We start from the raw sequence: 21102 nt of genomic DNA, 5'->3' as shown, positions 1-21102 counted from the left end.
CGTGACCTGACCAAATATAATAGATATATACAAATACATGACTCTAAATATAAACCATATTCACGTCATCACCCAGTCCACAGAAGTCAGTCTCCTGTAGCAGAATTAAGGCAATACATTTCTCACCTGTCCCCCGAGAAGATAATCGATTTGTGCCATGATGGGTCTAGCTCTGCTACATCTAGATGGTAGGCTGCATTGTTGCATGATGTGACTTTACAGCCTGCCATCAAGCAGAGACTCTGAACTGTTCATGCTTTCTCGGCGCCTCTCAGTGAACTCTTGACAGCTCACTGACATCGCCGCAAGCATGAAAAAGCATACATGCTCAAAGTGCCATCAGAATGGTCTTGTGAATGCACAGCAAATTAACTCAGTTCAACTCGCCTCAGTGAGGCCGCTATGGGAAAGGTTATAACTGCGCATTCTCATGTAAATCAGATGTTGGGTGTTAAAAATGCGATTGTACTCATGTGAGAATTGCATAACACTTGCATGACATTCGTCAGACTTTTATGGACCAAAACTGGACAGTTTTTTTTCACGGTGATGGTAAAAGCCCTTGGTAACATTTACCAGTCACATAATGTTAATGACCTAATTGATGGAATTGAGAGTAAAGTATTAGTCTTTGCTGATGACACCAAAATATGTAATATTTTAAAATCTGACCTTGACATTACAATATTGCAAAACAATCTGGATAAGTTGTCTGAATTGGCAAATGAGATTTAATGTAGATAAATGTAAAGTAATGCTCCTAGGAGTAATCCTATTGCTGCATATAAAATGAAAGTATACTCCGGACAACAGAACAGGCAAAGGACTTGGGTATTCTGGTTACAAGTAGGCTGAGCAGCTGTACTCAATGTCAAGCAGCAGCTGCAAATGCAAATACGATTTTAAGATGTATAAAAAGAGAGGAAAACACGTGAACCTAATGTATTGTTACCCTTTTATAAATTGCATCTGGAATATGGGATCCAGTTTTGGGCTCCACATTTACAAAAAAAAAAAAAAGATATTAAGAAGTTAGAATCAGTTCAAAGGCGGGCAACTAGATTATTACAAGGGATGGAAGGCTTCTCATATGAGGTTGGGCTTGTTTAGCTTAGAAAAAAAGATGCCTCAGATGAGATCTCATTTCTTTAAAATCCACCAATGACTTGCACATCCTTATAGACTGTTTAAGAGGATTTGACCTTAGTAACTGTGGAGCGCCCACCAGGGCAGTGGCGATACTTGGTACCGGGCCGCTTCTTAAAGGGGCAGTTTCTCGGCAGCAGTGACCCGGTCCGTGGCCCTGGGCGTCCAATAAAAGGGAGAATATTTACAGAGTAAAAATAAAGAATTTGTAATAAGTGTTCATGATGCCACCTGTGGTTTCTGGTAAGAGGTGACCAGTGCTGCAGTATCTTTCTATTTTTCTTATAAGCTTTAATATAGATGGCATGGTTATTATGTGATTCATAATACAAGACTCTCAACAATGCTGTGCATTATTTAATAATTCAAGTCTTACCTACAGGCTTAAGTTGAAATTGCTAGTTGCATAGTTTAATTGTTCAATAAATGTAATAGCATATTGACCTTTGCTGTCTTTTCAAAAGAACTTGCTTTGTCAACAAATAATATCTTCGATAACAGAAAAAGTTGTGCGCAAGCCAAAGGGAAGAAGAATTTTGCAAAGCTTTTCCAAGAACCGTGTTTAACTGTGTATCTCTAACTGTAAATTTTTTTTTTTTGCTTTCCAAAAAAGTAGGTGAGCATGTTAATATGACACCAACATATGCTTACCCAAACTGTCAACAATGGCTGCTTTATCAGCCTTCATATTTTTTTTTATTTTGTCTAATCTTCTTCCAATTAGTTTTGAATCAAGACTGTTATTAGAGATGAGCGAACCCAAACAGTGATTTCTCCAAGAAGTCTGTGTTCTGGTTCAGGTTCGGCACAACAAACATATGGTGTTTGCCATGCCGTCATCTCCATGATAGCAGGAGAAAACCTTTCCACTCTAATCAGCAGTAAGAAAATTGCTGCTTGTCAGAGAGTTGCTGTTCCCATGCTGTCAGATAATAGTGTGAGCCAGCATGTTACGGGCTGGCGGAACGCACCAAATAATAAAGAAGGTATAAGGTGCGGTCGCAGCCTGGGGTCCACTGCAGAGATGTTAACTGCTGCTAGGCTATGATGGACAGAATATAACAGAAGGTAGCTGGACACTGGCGTGGAACCACTGACCTGGTGCGTATGAGAACGAACTTGTTACTCCACAGAGTTTGCCCAAGCCGGCGTGTAAAGCGTGCCACAGGGCTTGACAAAGTAAAGCTTACTGCCTAGAGCAGGTACAATGTCTAACATGGTGGACTAAAGTCTTGCCCGGGGGCACCGAATCTGTAGCGACCGAAGCCACGGTCCTCAGGCTCTCGGATGGGACGATCAAGCAAGGCTCTGTATCCTCCTCTGATGTCTCTCTCTCGCTCCGTGGTGTCAACATCAGCCCGGACGTTCTTATCACTGGACAAAAATGAAGGGTGAAGTGGAACCAGGAGAAAAAAAAGCGACCATCTGGTCTGGCAAGAACTTAGCTGCTGGGCTATCTGCAGATAGACCAAGTTTTTTGGTCCGAACACCTGGAAGGGAAGGCGAGCCCCTTCCAGGAGATGTCTCCATTCTGAGAATGCCAACTTCTTTGCCAGCAACTCCCTGTCCCCAACAGAATAGTTCTTCTCTGCCAGTGAAAAGGTCTTGGAGAAGAAGCACGGATGCTTCCGACCTTGAGCATTTATCTGAAAAAGAATCGCTCCGATAGCGAAGGAAGAGGCATCCACCTCCAAGATAAAGGGCTTATCCACATCGGGGCAGTGGAGAATGGGAGCGCCGGCAAAATGAGTCTTGCTGGTGGAGAAGGCCTTGGAGACCTCTTCAGACCACAACTTGGGTTTGGCTCCCTTCTTGGTGAGGGCAACCAAGGGACCTATCAAGGTGGGGAATGAACTGGTGGTAATAGTTTTTTTACCCCAAGAAGCACTGCACTGCTTTGAGGGAGTGGGGTTCCAGCCAATCCATTACCACCTGCAATTTGGCAGGATCCATAGCCAAACCCTGGGCCGAGATGATATAGCCCAGGAAAGGCAAGGACTCCTGCTCAAACAGGCACTTCTCCAACTTGGCCTAAAGGGAGTTCGCCTGTAAGTGGTCAAAGACTTTGCAAACCTCTCTCCGGTGGGAATCCATATCTGGAGAGAAGATGAGTATATCATCCAGATAGACCACCACCGAAGAGGAAAGCATATCTTGTAAAATTGCCTTTACAAAGTCTTGGAAGACGGCCGGGGCATTACATAGGCCAAAGGGCATGACCAAATACTCATAATGGCCATCCCTGGTATTAAAAGCCGTCTTCCACTCATCCCCCTCACTGATACGTATCAAGTTGTAAGCCCCCTGCAGATCGAGTTTGGTAAATACTCTCACTCCCCGCAACCTATCGAACAGTTCCGATATCAGGGGCAGTGGGTATTTATTCTTAATGGTGATGGCATTAAGACCCCTGTAATCAATGCAAGGTTGCAATTCTCCACTCTTCTTCTGAACAAAGAAGAATCCGACCCCTGCTGGTGACACCGACTTCCTAATAAATCCTCTTGCCAGATTCTCCCTAATATACTGCGACATGTCCCCCATCTCCAGAAGAGACAGGGGATACACACGACCCCAGGGAGGCTCGGCACCAGGCAAGAGGTTTATAGGACAGTCGTAGGGGTGATGCGACGGAAGAGTCTCCGCCGCTCTCTTGGAGAACACGTCAGCGTACTGCTGATAGTGCTTAGGAAGCGATGGAAGATCTGTGGGGACCTCATTGGAGGCAACCTGTACGTACTCCCTCTGACATCTACCCTCACAGGACTTGCTCCAACAAAGAATTCTCCCCGAGGAACCTCTGTATGGGGCGAGTGGCAACGCAACCGGGGAACTCCCAGGAGAACCTGATCGATGCGCTCAGGCATTATAAGGAGGGATACTGTCTCGTGATGGGACGGAGACAGCGAAAGCCTTAGTGAAGCAGTCTGACGCCTTCAGGGGCTAATGGACAAGAGAAGCAGAGAGTGCTAGGCAGTGCCAGTACTTGATGCTGACTCTACACTGGATCCCTAACTCACATGCGTATTAAAGGGAGGGAGTATTTAATGAGTCATTCAACAGATTCTGACATCAATCATCATACACACCACTGTAGCCAAGAGTAATCTCTATATTAGCGCATGGCCGGGCGGCCATACAAACCTTGTATAGCTGCAGCCTTCCGGGACCTTCCTGGAGGTCCATTCAGAGCAGCAACAGGACCTGAGCATGTGACCTCCAATGAGAGGTTCATCACAGTGTCCCTACCAGATCCTTTCTGGGCGCTGCCATCTTGCAAAATGGCGGGCACATGCGCAGTGCGCCCATCGAATTTGCCGGCCGTCAGATTCATTCATGCATTTTGATCACTGTGATAAACTCTCACAGTGATCAAAATTAAAAAAAGTAAATAACCCTTCCCCTTTATCACCCCCATAGGTAGGGACAAATAATAAAATAAAGAAAATATTTTTATTTTTCCATTAGGGTTAGAATTAGGGTTAGGATTGGACCAAGATCTAACCCGCCACCAACTGACGGGAGCGATCGGCCCCCCGCAACAGACTGATGGCGGTGATCTGCCGCTGCAATCACCATCTGCTCCCCTCCCCCTTCCCTCTGCTCCCACTGCCTTCTGATCCCCCTCACCCCCCCAGTACCTCCTGTGTCTGTCACAGTGTCCCTAAAAGATCCTTTTTGGTCACCGCCATCTTACAAAAAGACGGGCACATGCACAGTGCCCCCATCGAATTTGCCGGCCATCAGATTTATTCATGCATTTTGATCACTGTGATAAACTCTCACAGTGATCAAAATAAAAAAAGTAACCCCCCCCTTTATCACCCCCATAGGTAGGGACAAATAATAAAATAAAGAAAATATTTTTATTTTTCCATTAAGGTTGGAGTTAGGGTTGGAATTAGGGTGGAGAATTAGGGTTGGATATAGGGTAAAGCTAAGGGGTGGGTTGGGATTCGGGTTAGGCTTGTGATGAGGGTTAGAGTTGGGATTAGGGTTAGGGGTGTGTTGGGGTTAGAGTTAGAATTGAGGGGTTTAAACTATTTGGAGACCCCCTGCTGTGCCTAAACACGGCATGGCGCCACCATTTATTCCAGCCAATTTTGTGTTCAAAAAGTCAAACAGTGCTCCCTCCATTCTGATCCCCGACGTGGGTCCAAACAGTGGTTTACCCCCACATATGGGGTATCGGCGTACTCAGGAAATTGCACAACAATGTTTCGGGTTCTAATTTTTCCTGTTACCCTTGGGAAAATAAAAAATTTGGGGCTAAAAAAATTATTTTTGTGGGGGAAAAAAACTGATTATTTTCACGGTTCTGCGTTATAAACTGTAAGGAGTAGCAAGAGTGGACCCTCTGGGTCACAGTACCGGGATCCCTGGGACGAGCTGGCCAGGTGGTGCCAACCCCTATACAGGGACCGTTAGGAGCAGGCCCGAAGGAGTCAAATACCGCGACAGCTGATACCAAGAGGGGAGGCTCAGGTGCGGATGAGACAAACAAGGCAGAGCGACCGGAGTCATGAGTGACCAGACGGGGCCAGAGTACCGTACGGAAGGCACACGATAATCAGGCACCTCCATGAGGGAGGAGCCGCCTAATATGCCCTGTGCTGGAGCTTGATTGGTAATCGCTCCACAGGGCTGGTGCAGAAGGGGTTAAGTGAGGGGAAGAGCACGCGCCCATGGCCTATGGCACATGCCCTGGACAGGAGCAGAGGAGGAGGAATCCTTGTGCAGAGCTGCAGGACGGGAGACCGGGGGTGCTGCAAGGCGGCTGGAGCAGGGAGCTGGGGGAGACCCAGGGAGCGGGACCCGGCTTGACAGGTGACGCCGGCCCCAAACTGACAGGCGGCGCTGGTACCGACCCAACAGGTGGCGCCGGCGTGACATAAACTAATGTGAAGAACTTGGACATTCAAAGTGCTCACCACACATCTAGATAAGTTCCTTAAGGGATCTAGTTTCCAAAATGGGGTCACTTGTGGGGTGTTTCTACTGTTTAGGAACATAATGACGCCCGCAGACCATTCCATAAATCTGCATTCCAAAATGTCGCTCTTTGCCTTCTGAGCTCTCCCATGCGCCCAGTGGTCCCCCCCCACATATGGGGTATTGGTGTACTCAGGACAAATTGCACAACAACTTTTGTGGTCCAATTTCTCCTGTTAGCCTTTTGAAAATAAAAGTGGGCTAAAAAAATCATTTTTGAGGAAGAAAAAGGTTTTTTAATTTCACTTCTCTGCGTCATAAACTTCTGTGAAGCAATTGGGGGTTCAAAGTGTTCACCACACATCTAGATAAGTTCCTTCAGGGGTCTAGTTTCCAAAATAGTGTCACTTGTGGGGGTTTTTCACTGTTTAGGCACATAGGGACTATCCAAACGTGACATGGTGTCCGCTAACGAATGGAGCTAATTTTCCATTCAAAAAGTCAAATGGCACTCCTTCCATTCCAGGCCCTGCCGTTCACCCAAACAGTGGTTTATGACCACATATGAGGTATCGCTGTACTCAGGAGAAATTGCCCAACAAATTTTACAATCCATTTTATCCTGTTGCCCATGTGAAAATGAAAAAATTGATGCTAAAAGAAAATTTTTGTTGGAAAAATTAAAATGTCCATTTTTTTCCTTCCACATTGCTTTGGTTCTTGTGAAGCACATGAAGGGTTAATAATCTTTTTGAATGTAGTTCTGAGTAGCTTGAGGGGTGCAGTTTTTACAATGGTGTCACTTTTGGGTATTTTCTGCCATATAGACCCCTCAAAGTGACTTCAAATGTGCGGTGGTCCCTAAAAAAAAAAAAAAAAAAAAAAAAAAAAAAAAAATGGTTTTGTATATTTTGTTGTAAAAATAAGACATCACTGGTCAATTGTTTCCAAAATTGTGCTGGTGTAAAGTACACATGTGGTAAATGTTATTTATTAACTATTTTGTTTCACATAACTCTATAGCTTAACAGAATAAAAATTCAACATTTGAAAATTGCCAAATTTTCCAAATTTTTGCCAAATTTCCATTTTATTCACAAATAAACACAAAATTTTCGACCTAGATTTACCACTAACATGAAACCCAGTCTGTCAAAAAAAAAATCTCAGAATCGCTAGGATCTGTTGATGCTTTCCTGAGTTATTACCTCATAAATGGACACTGGTCAGAATGGCAAAAAATTGCCAGGTCATTAAGGTCAAAATAGGCTGGGTCATGAAGGGGTTAAACATCTGCAGTTGGTCATACTAAATGCAGCATAATTAAACTTTATGCATAAGCCATTTCAGAGGGTGTCATGGACTTCATGATAGTCCAATATAAGAAATCAAACATTTTTTAGTAAGCTAAACCTATACAGAAGGTTTTTTGCTTTCTGCTGACAGGATTTGTCCAATGTTCACTGCTCACACACAAGTAAATAATAAAGACAGGTGAGTACTGCCTGTATGACCCACTGACCCCAGACCATCTTGTACTTTGGTAGTTTCTTCTACAACATTTAATTGCTGCCAAATAACTGACTGCGATTGATAAAATGTTAACTGCCCCTGTCAAATTCTGGCAGCGGCATTAAAGGGAACCTATCAGCAGTTTTGGCCGATATAAGATGCGGCCACTATCCTCTGCCCTCAACAGGAAAGATAAGTAAGCCTGCGCAGGAGCACAATGCCGGGGAGCGATGAAGCAACAGGAAAGCGGCATTGCAAAAAGATGGGAGGTGCCAGACCCGGACCTGCGAGATCTATCGGACTGGACTGCACTGGACCGCCCCCCTCGAGTGAGTATAATGGAACTTACTTTTCTTATCTTTCAGGTCAGACCGGGAGCTTATCTAAGGCATTATAGAATGATGTAGATAAGCCCTGAAAGGCAGCAGCTGCATCTTAAATGGGCCAAACCTGGTGACAGGTTTGCTTTAACAGCATGCGGACATAAGGGTGCGTTCATTCTTATGTGATCATAGATGGGTTGCTATCACAGCCAGGAGTCTGTCACTACTGAGCTCCCAGGAAACTCATGCTGTGCACTGACTTCAAATAAAATTTGTGATATATTTTTTTTGAACAACATGCAGCAATAATAAGAAAAATTAATACATTTTGAAAAAAAAACATACACTCGATGCACTCAAAATACCATTTCCCCCTCAATAAAAATAAAGATGATACAAAAATAAAAAAAATATACATGGGCTATCGCCCTTTTCAGAATAGTCTGATCTATCGAAATATAAAAAAAATTAGGTTGGCTGGTAAAGAGTAGAAAAAAGTCAGAACTGCATTTTTTTTTTTTTTTTTCACTTTAGTGCCACAAAATTTTGTCTCAATAAAAAAATTGTCTTGCCATTCAAGATATAAGCCTCACACAGCTCCATCTCTGAAAATCGTGACAGAACCCCCCACTTTTTTTTAAAAAAACTTGGGAGGTTTTTTCGTTTTGTTTTTACCACTAAAAAAATAGTGGAGGTTTTTTTTTTTTTTTTTCTTGTTTTCAATTTGGATCTTTCAACTAAAGTGAGTGAACTTTTTAAAGGGAGCCTGTCAGCAGGATTGTACACAGTATCAGGTTGGCGCCATTATACAGATTAAAATAACTGGATTGATGAAATCCATCTTGTGGTTGTTGTTACAGTCATATGTAAAAGTTTGGGCACCCCTATTAATATTAACCTTTTTTCTTTATAACAATTTTGGTTTCTGCAACAGGTATTTCAGTTTCATATATCTAATAACTGATGGACTCAGTTATATTTCTGGATTCAAATGAGGTTTATTGTACTAACAGAAAATGTGCAATCTGCATTTAAACAAAATTTGACCGGTGCAAAAGTATGGGCACCCTTATCATTTTCTTGATTTGAACACTCCTAACTACTTTTTACTGACTTCCTGAAGCACTAAATTGGTTTTGTAACCTCATTGAGCTTTGAACTTCATAGCCAGGTGTATTAAATCATGAGAAAAGGTATTTAAGGCGGCCACTTGCAAGTAGTTCTCCTATTTGATTCTCCTATGAAGAGTGGCATCATGGGCTCCTCAAAACAACTCTCAAATGATCTGAAAACAAAGATTATTCAACATAGCTTTTCAGGGGAAGGATACAAAAAGTTGTCTCAGAGATTTAACCTGTCAGTTTCCACTGTGAGGAACATAGTAAGGAAATGGAAGAACACAGGTACAGTTCTTGTTAAGCCCAGAAGTGGCAGGCCAGGAAAAATATCAGAAAGGCAGAGAAGAAGAATGGTGAGAACAGTCAAGGACAATCCACAGACCACCTCCAAAGACCTGCAGCATCATCTTGCTGCAGATGGTGTCACTGTGCATCGGTCAACAATACAGCGCATGCATAACGCCTTTTTGTATGACCAAACAACTCAATCTTTGTTTCATCAGTTCACAGGACCTTCTTCCAAAATGTAACTGGCTTGTCCAAATGTGCTTTTGCATACCTCAGGCGACTCTGTTTGTGGCGTGCTTGCAGAAACGGCTTCTTTCGCATCACTCTCCCATACAGCTTCTCCTTGTGCAAAGTGCGCTGTATTGTTGACCGATGCACAGTGACACCATCTGCAGCAAGATGATGCTGCAGGTCTTTGGAGGTGGTCTGTGGATTGTCCTTGACTGTTCTCACCATTCTTCTTCTCTGCCTTTCTGATATTTTTCTTGGCCTGCCACTTCTGGGCTTAACAAGAACTGTACCTGTGTTCTTCCACTTCCTTACTATGTTCCTCACAGTGGAAACTGACAGGTTAAATCTCTGAGTCAACTTTTTGTATCCTTCCCCTGAAAAGCTATGTTGAATAATCTTTGTTTTCAGATCATTTGAGAGTTGTTTTGAGGAGCCCATGATGCCACTCTTCATAGGAGAATCAAATAGGAGAGCTACTTGCAAGTGGCCACTTTAAATACCTTTTCTCATGATTTGATACACCTGGCTATGAAGTTCAAAGCTCAATGAGGTTACAAAACCAATTTAGTGCTTCAGGAAGTCAGTAAAAAGTAGTTAGGAGTGTTCAAATCAAGAAAATGATAAGGGTGCCCATACTTTTGCACCGGTCAAATTTTGTTTAAATGCAGATTGCACATTTTCTGTTAGTACCATAAACCTCATTTGAATCCAGAAATATAACTGAGTCCATCAGTTATTAGATATATGAAACTGAAATAGCTGTTACAAAAACCAAAATTGTTATAAAGAAAAAAGGTTAACATTAATAGGGGTGCCCAAACTTTTACATATGACTAAATCTTTATTTTCAGTTTTGGGATGATGATATGCTCATGCTTCGGGGCGAACTGGTGTGGTGCTCTCTGATTAGGTAGTCACCAGTATGGCTTCTGACAGGTCACTGATCCCTCAGTGACCTTCCCCCTAGTTTACATAATGAATATTATTTATTTGCATAAAGTGGGTCCGGAAAGTATTCAGACCCCTTTTAAATTTTTAATTCTTTGTTTCTTTGCAGCCATTTGGTAAATGTAGAAATTTTTGCAAATTTATTAAAAAAGAAAAACTGATATCACGTGGTCATAAGTATTCAGACCCTTTGCTCAGACACTCATATTTAAGTCACATGCTGTCCATTTCCTTGTGATCCTCCTTGAGATGGTTCTACTCCTTCATTGGAGTCCAGCTGTGTTTAATTAAACTGAAAGTGCTTGATTTGGAAAGGCACACACCTGTCTATATAAGACCTCACAGCTCACAGTGCATGTCAGACCAAATGAGAATCATGAGGTCAAAGGAACTGGCCAATATATATCTATATCTTTTGAAACAAAAAACCCGTTCTGCAGCCTGGCACCTGCTCTGCAGCATGATCACATATATAATGTGTATGCAATCATTTTCTTTCATGTTATCCATAAAATGATTAAAAAACAGTTTATTATTATTATAGTAATATTTATTCCATGGAGCTTTACATGTGAAAAGGGGTATGCATAATAGCGAGTAAAATCTTAACCCCTTAGTGACGGAGCCAAATTTTTGAAATCTGACCAGTGTCACTTTATGTGGTAATAACTCTGGAACGCTTCAACAAATCCCAGTGATTTTGAGATTGTGTTTTCGTGACACATTGTACTTTATGATAATGGTAAATGTAGGTCAATATGTTTTGTTTTTATTTATAAAAAATATCAGAAATCTGAGAAAAATGTTAAAAAATTCGCTATTTTCAAACTTTGCTTATCCCTTTAATCCAGACAGTTATGCCACACAAAAACATTCATAAATAACATTTTCCACATGCCTGCTTTACATCAGCACCATTTGTAAAATGTTCTTCTATTTTGTTAGCATTTTCGGAAGTTTAAAAATGTAGCAGTAATTTTTCATTTTATCAATGAAATTTACAAATTTTTTTTTTTTTTTTAGGGACCTATCCAGGTTTGAAGTGACTTTGGGGGTCCTATATATTGGAAAACTCCCAAGAGTGATACCATTTTAAAAAAAGCACACCCTTACATATTGAAATCTGCTGTCAGGTAGTTTATTAACCCTTCAGGTCATTTTCAGGAATTAATGCAAAGTGGCATGACAGAAATGAAAAAGTGTGTTTTTACTACCTAAATGCCGCTAACTTCTGAACAGGTTACAACAGCCGTCAGGCTCTAAGGCTGCTATTTGGTTGTGAATTGCCATGGCAAACATCAGGACCACACAATCATGATCTCAGGGTGCCGATAGAGATAAAGAGGAAGCCCCCACACTCTGTTAATGATTTATATGATGTTGTCACTATTAGCAGCATCTAAGGGGTTAAAATGATTTGGATGGTGCAAACACAATCACAAGAAAGATTTCATCAGTCAAGGTGTCATTTTAAATCAGTATAACGGGGCCAGCCTGACACTGTCTGTGGGTTAATGTGCACAATCCTTCTGACAGATTCCCTGTAAGTATTTTTTTTAAATGAGTAGTTAAAAAAATCATAAAGAATATAGTAATGAATGTTATGCAGCAAAAGAGATATTGTACAGAAAGAGAAATCAGCATTAAGTTGTAAGATAAAACAAAATATAAAATTATGATGTTAGAAAATGACAAATACATAATTTGAAATTTAATGTTTTCATTCCACTTTCTAAATTGAAATGTCAATAGTCATAAAATTTAGCCCGTTATGATGCTGGACTTACTTGATGAATCTAACTGTCTGCAAATGAAGATTGTACAAAATAAATTCTGTAATGCAGTTACACACAACATCACTATTGATATTGCTTTTAGTCATTTATTATACTACTTCCAGGCATTGGGGGTAAAAATACAATTTGAAATGACTGAATTCATGTTTTCTTTGCAAACTAATATGTCTACTAGAAATATTCAACATATGAGAATCAATAGATAAGCTTTCTATTGAATTGTGGTTTATAAAATGCTTTGTGAAGTTTTTATTTTAAATATCCCGAATACACTGAAATGTACTGTGTTATGATTGAGTCACTGAGGAGGAAAAAACAAAACACAAGCTCAGCCCAGAAAATCAGAGAGGTTGGAAACTAGCGGATTGCAGACCCCTGATCCTATCACACAACTAGCAGTTGCCGTGGAGTGTTCCTACGGTGATCCTAGACACCTCGTCACAGCCGGAGATCTACACAAGCCTAAAGAGAAAAAGTGACTGCCCCAGAGCAGACCCCAAAGCAATAGGCAACCCCAACATATAATGATGGTGAAGAAAGATGAAAACACTAACACAGATAGAAAGATAGGTTGAGCAAACGATGGGGCCCAAGCTAACTAAAAAGAACAGGACAGAAAAGCTGCTGTCTGCAATCCGAGAAAACCCTGCCAAAAAATACTACCAACACAACTGATAAGCAAAAAGGACCCTGAAGTCACTAAGACTTCAAACCCTATATCCGCACTCAGAATATTCTGGAAGCAGAGCAAAAGAGAACACTGATCAAGGAAAAAGAATCCCCCCAGCTGGGGATGGCTGAACTCAAAAAAACAAGGTAAACAAAACCAAAACTGATGATTTCAATAGCAGAGCAAAAACTTATCTTTGGGAAGCAGGAATTAGACTGGTCTCCAAGAATCCAGCAGAGAAATCACCAGCGACTCAGAAGGGCGTCGGCGGCCTTATATCCAGTCTGTAGTTCCCGTTATCCAGTCACGATCCACCTGATCAGGTGTCTGTTTTCTTTCATCCAAATCATCCTCACTACCTTCCTTCACCAGAAGAGGGAGATCCTCGGACACAAAAGATGAATGAACAGATGAGCTCACAACAGTACTGTATTAGGTAATTTGGACAATTACAGAATGCAGATAATGCTTTGGGCAAAGAAATTACGGTTATTTACCTATTTTTGATTTACATGTACACAAGGAAAAAAAAGCATAATAAAGTATGAGGCAAAAGCAGAAATGATTCTAAAATTGTCTGCAGATTATTAAGCCTTTCTACTACATGCATTACTCTATGAACTGTACATTGTAGCAGCTGCTTTTTTCATGACCTACTGTACGTATTTTCCTGTCAGTAAATGCATCTACATCACTTTCTCGATAGTTGAGAAGGACTGAACACTTATTTTCATCTAAACTCTTTTCTAAACTTTGATCTGTTCTTCTGGTAATTCTCTTAGAAACGTGTGAGTACATTGACAGCTAATTGTAACCATTCTTTTTGTCAATGTCGACATTGATTGGATCATTGCAGAATATAAGAAAACTTGTCATGTTGGAAATGGTGTCATCCAGTTGAAAATGTATTCATATATGTCCTGGAGAAATAAAAACAACAAACAATGGAATAGTACAGCATTCTCAAGTCTTAAGAAGGGTCATTCCATGGTAACTTAAGTTACAACACAGTAACTTGTGTTACAATAAGTTTACTTTTCATATGAAGTACTCGTAATGGTATTGTAACATAAGTTACCATCAGCTTTGTAACGTAAGTTACCAAGTAATACTGTATTTTGTATTTAATTTGTATTCTTGAAAACTCAAACTGTGATGAAATCTATTGAGAATAGTTTAATGTACAATATACATTCACTCATTTTTGTGCCTGCCTTCAAAGAACAGTCTGTAGCCATTATTAAGCCCTTCCCGACCAATGATGCCTACGTAGGCATCATAAAAAGCTGTGCCAATACGACTCATGATGCCTACGTAGGCGTCATGGTATAAATCACCCTCCTGTGGGTTGGGTGACCGGGGTTAATGAAGTCACCTGACCCACACACACAGGACCCTTTATACTTCACCACAGGGGGATGGCTTAGCCCCCACGTGGCTATGATCGCTCTGATTGGCTGTTTCACTTTCAACAGCCAATCAGAGCGATAGTAATATTTCATCAATTAAATTTGATGAAGTATTCCAGCCATGGCCGATGCTACAGTAGCATCGGACATGGCTGGAGACACTAATCTGACCCCCCACACTGGCTCGCGAGGGCGACTGGCCCCCACCACGGACTGACGGCAGCTATCCCCTCTGCTGCCCCAGCAGTCCGATTACCTCCCCTCTCCCCAGTACCCCCGAGTCCCGCTTTGGCTTCCGATGTCCCACCGTTCTCGGATCATGGGAGCCGCCATCTTGGAAAATGGCGGGCGCATGCGCAGTGTGCCCGCCGGAATCTGCAATGCTGAAGATTCATTCATTTATTTTGACCACTGTGATAAACTCTCGCAGTGATCAAAATAAAAAGTTAATAACCCCCCTTATCACCCCCATAAGTAGAGACAAATAATAAAATAAAGAAAATATTTTTATTTTTCCATTAGGGTTAGGGTTGGATTTAGGGTTAGGGTTGGATTTAGGGTTAGGGTTGGAATTGGGGTTAGGGTTAGAAATAGGGTTAGGATTTGAATTAGGGTTGGAATTGGGGTTAGGGATAGAAATAGGGTTAAGGTTGTGGCTAGGGTTATGATTAGGGCTGGAATTAGTTTAGGGGTGTGTTGGGGTTAGAGTTGGATTTAGAATTGAGGGCATATCGTAGGGTCTCCAAACGCGACATGACGCCACCATTTATTCCAGCCAATTTTGCGTTCAAAAAGTCAAACAGTGCTCCCTCCATTCCGAGCCCCGACGTGTGCCCAAACAGTGGATTACCCCCACATATTGGGTATCGGCGTACTCAGGAAAAATTGCACAACTATGGGGGTCTAATTTCTCCTGTTACCCTTGGGAAAATAAAAAATTGGGGGCTAAAAAAATTATTTTTGTGGAAAAAAAAATGATTATTTTATTTTCATGGCTCTGCGTTTATAAACTTCTGTGACGCACTTGTGGATTCAAAGTGCTCACCACACATCTAGATAAGCTCCTTGGGTGGTCTAGTATCCAAAATGGCATCACTTGTTGGGGGTTTCCACTGTTTAGGCACATCAGGGGCTCTGCAAATGCAACATGATGCCCGCAGAACATTCCATCAAAGTCTACATTCCAAAATGGCGCTCCTTCCCTTCTGAGCGCTCTCATGTGACCACATGTGCCCAAACAGTGGTTCCCCCACATATGGGGTATCGATGTACTCAGGACAAATTGCACAACAACTTTTTTTGTCCATTGTGTCCTGTTAGCCTTGTGAAAATAAAAAATAGTGGGCTAATTATTCATTTTTGAGGAAAAAAATGATTTTTTTTTATTTTCACTGCTCTGGTTTATAAACTTCTGTGAAGCACTTGGGGGTTCAAAGTGCTCACCACACATCTGGATAAATTCCCTTGGGGGTCTAGTTTCCAAAATGGGGTCACTTAAGGGGGTGCTCCAATGTTTAGGCACACAGGGGCTCTCCAAACGCGACATGGTGTCCGCTAATAATTGGAGCTAATTTTCCATTCAAAAAGTCCCTTTTGGGTCCTGCCGTGTGCCCAAACAGTGGTTTATGAACACACATGAGGTATCAGTGTACTCAGGAGAAATTGCCCAACAAATTTTAGGATCCATTTTATCCTGTTGCCCATGTGAAAATGAAAAAACTGAAGCCAAATGAAAATTTATGTGAAAAAAGTACTTTTTTGGGGGTTTTTTTTTACGGATCAATTTGTGAAGCACCTGGGGTTCAAAGTGCTCACTATGCATTAGATAAGTTCCTTGGAGGGTCTAGTTTCCAAAGTGGGGTCACTTGTGGGGGAGCTCCAATGTTTAGGCACACAGGGACTCTCCAAACACAACATGGCAACCGCTACATATTCCAGCATATTTGCCGTTCAAAAAGTCAAATGGAGCGCCTTTCCTTCTGAGCCCTGCCTTGTGCCCAAACAGTGGTTTATGATCAAATGAGGTATCGGTGTACTCAGGAGAAATTGCACAAATATTAAGACCCATTTTATCCTGTTACCCATGTGAAAATGAAAAAATTGATGCTAAAAGAATTTTTGTTGGAAAAATTAAAATGTCCATTTTTTCCTTCCACGTTGCTTTAGTTCCTGTGAAGCACCTGAAGGGTGCCATTACTGCAGGTAATGAGTGGAGGACAGGGGAGCCTCTTAAAGAAGAAGTTACACATCTGTGAGAGCCAGAAATCTTGCATGTTTTTAGGTGAATAGAAAAAAATTGGAATCCGGCTCAACAGGACTAGATTTTTCTTTATTTTCTTTTGAAAAATAAAAAACAAATGCGTTCAAAAGAAAATTTTCATGTTCGACATGACCCAGTCATTGCATTTTGACTGCACTAAGCAGACTTACTCATGCGTAAGACTGCATAGTGCTGTCGAAACGCGTTGACTGGGTCATGTCGACCATGAAAATTTTCTTTTGTTCGCACTATATTTTCTTTTGAAAAAGAAAAGAAAAATCCAGTCCTGTTGAGCCGGACTCCAATTTTTTCTATTATCCTTGATGGGAGATAAGGGCGAAGCCGGTGTCTGAGCCCCAAGTGAATGAGCATAGAGCAGCTGGGTGAGCTGGAACAAGCTAACGTTTTTAGGTGACCAAATACTTATTTTCCGCCATAATTGGCAAAATAAATCTTGCAATATCAGAGAAGATGATTTTCTGTATTTGTTTTCTCATTTTGACTCTAATAGTTGTGGTCTACCTATGATGTCAATTACTTGCCTCGCTCATTTGTTTAAGTGGGAGAACTTGCACAATTAGTGGCTAACTAAATACTTTTTTCCCCCACTGTATGCAAACACTGAAGACATTGAAACTAAACTGTATTATTAGTTGCTAATAAGTACTTTAAAAAGTGAAGGTTCTTGGTGCATAATTTGGCAAATTCATGTTAGCCCATCACCATGGCAAGGTGACCTCCCTTATGCACTAGGAACCTTCATTTTTGTAAATACATCTTACTGAGTAAGAACACAGTTTAGATTCAATGTCTTCAGTGTTTGAATTTGTCTTTGCTCATTATAAAGTACTCTTGTGTTTTGTTTGTAAATACAGATTAGAAAACAACCACAAGACAGATTTCATCAACCAATGTATCATTTTAATCAGTATAACAATGTCAACCTGGCAGTGTCTGTAGTTTACTTTACAAAATCCTGCTCATAGGTTTACTTTAAATATTAACAATTTGCAAGTAGAAAAGCTATTGCAAGAGCTGTATAGCCACACTTTTTTATTGAGAGAATTGATTCACAGGTCACCACAGAAATCTACATTATCTCCCAGCATAATGTTAGCAGCATTTTCAGTCATATTTTACAGATACCGTTATATACTCGTGTATAAGCCTAGATTTTCAGCCCATTTTCTTGGGCTGAAAGTCCCCCTCTCGGCTTATACACAATTTTTTTTTTTTTTTTTTTTACAGCATATGGGGGCATATTCTATGGAGTAGCATATGGGTACATATTCTATGGAGCAGCATATGGGTACATATTCTATGGAGCAGCATATGGGGGCATATATTCTATGGAGCAGCATATGGGGGCATAGTCGATGGGGCAGCATATGGGGGCATATATTCTATGGAGCAGCATATGGGGGCATAGTCGATGGGGCAGCATATGGGGCATAGTCTATGGAGCAGCATATGGGGGCATAGTCTATGGGGATATAGTCTATGGGGCAGCATATGGGGGCATAGTCTATGGGGCAGCATATGGGGGCATAGTCTATGGAGCAGCATATGGGGGCATAGTCTATGGAGCAGCATATGGGGGCATAGTCTATGGAGCAGCATATGGGGGCATAGTCTATGGAGCAGCATATGGGGCATAGTATATGGGGGCATAGTCTATGGGGCAGCATATGGGGGCATAGTCTATGGGGCAGCATATGGGGGCATAGTCTATGGAGAAGCATATGAGGGCATATTTTATGGGGCAGCATATGGGGGCATTTTCTATGGGGCAGTATATGGGGGCACAATCTATGGAGTATCATATGGGGCATAATCTATGGAGCATTTTATGGGGGCATAATCAATGGAGCATCTTATTGGGGCATAATCTATGGAGCACTATATGGGGCATATTATTCTATGGAGCATCTTATGGGGACATTAACCTTTGTGCAGCATTATATGGGGTGTATTTTGTATGGAGCATCTTATGGGGATATTAACCTTTGTGCAGCATTATAAGGGGTGTATTTTGTATGGAGCATCTTATGGGGCCCATCATGAACTGTATGGAGCAGTATATGGGGCTCCTGATTCAATATGGATATTCAAAACATTTAACCTACTGATGTCTCAATTAATTTTACTTTTATTGGTATCTATTTTTATTTTTGAAATTTACCAGTAGCTGCTGCATTTTCCACCCTAGGCTTAGAAGCGAGTCAATAAGTTTTCCCAGTATTTTGTGGCAAAATTAGGGGGTCGGCTTATACACGAGTAAATACGGTACTTCTACTTGCAGCTTTTCCATTTATTTGGCCTTGTGGATAACAATCGCAAACTATAGCAAAATGTTATACCTTATTGTTTTGCAAAAGAGAATCCCTGTACATTTATGGTGACAGTTAAATGTATTCTAATACAATCCTGTGTACAAATATCTAAAGGGCTGTCACATTGTAGAAGGATCATCTTTAGTCTCATTTGCACAAGGAAAGACTAGAAGCAATGGGATGAAACTGAATGGGAGGAGACACAGATTAGATATAAGAAAAAACTTTTTGACAGTTAGTGATCAATGAGTGGAACAGGCTGCCACGAGAAGTGGTGAGTGAGTTATCCTTCAATGGAAGTCTTCAAACAGAGGCTGGACAGACATCTGACTGGGATGATTTAGCGAATCCTGCTTTGAGCAGGGGGTTGGACCAGATGGCCCAGGAGGTCCCTTCCAACTCTACGATTCTATGATTCTGTACTGAAAGCCCAATACATATATATTTCATATAGCCTTGTCACTTTATCAATGGTTCCATAGGGTCACATTATGGATTCTACTACTGATTCACTTTTATGTTTATGAACAATACTGTACATTGTACAGAAGTAATACCTGAAAGCTGAACATGCCTAATAAAATATCTTATATTCTTGAATACGTAAGTAGCTTTTAAACAAATTGTTACTGCTCAGATCTAGTCATGTCATAAGTGATAAAATTAATTGCAGATAAGATGATGTGCATCACAATATGAATAAGGATCTTAAAAAATTTCCAAACTGTACAACGAATTTAATTTGCACAATTTCAGATAGTCTAATTCCTATGGTAATGCATTGACTACCCACCACTAATAGATCATCTGAGATTGAGGTTACTTGTGGGACACAACCCAAAAATGAAAGTGTATCAGTCTTGGATGATTTCCATGTTTTATCAGGACACATCTACTACCAAAAGCACAAAGTGATGATAGCATCTTTTCTTTCAATATAGAGCAGTACACATATGAATTCATTATACGAACAATGAAATGTAGCTCACTGACACCAGCATTCATGCAGTCCCACATAAGGACACTGCCATAAAGATGTTTCAGTGTAGAAAAAAAGGGTTTGGGGACAGAACCATTTAATAATTACTTACAAGTGGGTGCCAGGACTCCATGCAAATATCCAATTTGTTTCATAGTAAGAATGCCGTGGAAGGCAGCAGTCCAAGCAAAACAAAATAAAGTAAAAAAAATTACTTTACGGAGCAAAATGGCAATGTTTCAATTCATAGAACCTTCCACAACCAAATGGATGTTTTAATGTAGGCGCCATGCAATTTTCTAAATTCTTTTTTTTTTCAATGCATGGTGCCTACAGTTAAATATGGTGGTGACATTGTCCTTATGTGAGGCTGCATGAGTACATATGTACTGCTCCTGTATATTAAAATAGAATATGCTCCCATCTCTCTGTGTACGCGGTGGTATTGCACTTTTCCAATTTGACAATGATTCAAAACTCACATTTTTTTGCATTTTTGAAGAACAGGGTGAAAGTGATTCTCTGGCCAAGTATGCCTCCTGATTTTAACCAAACTGAACACCTATGGAGAATTCTGAGACAAGCTGAAGATCACTCTCCATTCAGCATCCAGGCTGTAAAAGAGGTGTTATTGAAAAATGTGAATAGATGTTGCAGTTTGTCACAATCTTGTTAATTATAGAAGACTTGATGCTGTCCTTTAAAAATCACTGATGTCATACAAAATAGTAAATGTAGTGTTTTTTTTTTTACCTCTCGTCAGAGCTGCGGGCTCACGCTGTCCTCTAACAGCAAGGGAGCTGCAGCTTTCTGACCTTGGGTAATGATATTGACGCCGGTCAGAGCCACCGGTGTTTCTCGCACAGTCATGCAGATGACAGGGTGAGAAACGCCTAATCTTCGGGGTCATGAACCCAAACAATACCACAGACTTCTGGGTGAAGTCCACATTTCGGGTTTGTGCCCGAACAGTAGGTGTTTGCTTAGGACCCTGAACTTTTCTGTTTGGGTTTTTCCATCTCTAATAAATACATCAATTCTTCTAAGTACGCTTTTACATCATTTAGGAAGGAATACTGGGGGACGTTGCCCCAAACATCTTAAGAAAAAAATAGAAAAATACTACACTTTGCTATGGGTCAAGAAAGCATGTACTC

The 21102-nt window shown here is 41.0% G+C and overlaps 1 protein-coding gene across 9 annotated transcripts in view; it reads left to right on the top strand.

Annotated features, from left to right (window-relative positions):
* Positions 1-21102, top strand: part of NAALADL2 (N-acetylated alpha-linked acidic dipeptidase like 2) — a 1451400-nt gene that overhangs the window by 44929 nt on the left and 1385369 nt on the right. For 2 of the 9 annotated variants that reach the window (XM_073578816.1, XM_073578815.1), the window contains exon 1: positions 7782-7919. The exons of 6 other annotated variants lie outside the window; for them this stretch is intronic. In XM_073578816.1, coding sequence (XP_073434917.1) covers positions 7808-7919 — 112 coding nt within the window. In that variant the 5' untranslated portion in view covers positions 7782-7807. Of the gene's footprint in view, positions 1-7781; positions 7920-11538; positions 11632-21102 lie in introns of those variants that run through there. One more of the 9 variants, XM_073578824.1, reaches the window with a different exon arrangement.

Source organism: Dendrobates tinctorius, unplaced genomic scaffold, assembly GCF_039654945.1.
Source record: "Dendrobates tinctorius isolate UK_male_01 unplaced genomic scaffold, ASM3965494v1 ptg000060l, whole genome shotgun sequence".
In the NCBI taxonomy this organism is placed as follows: Eukaryota; Metazoa; Chordata; class Amphibia; order Anura; family Dendrobatidae; genus Dendrobates; species Dendrobates tinctorius.
The sequence above is the reverse complement of the archived record's forward strand: the minus strand, read 5'-3'. Positions and strand labels throughout refer to the sequence as shown.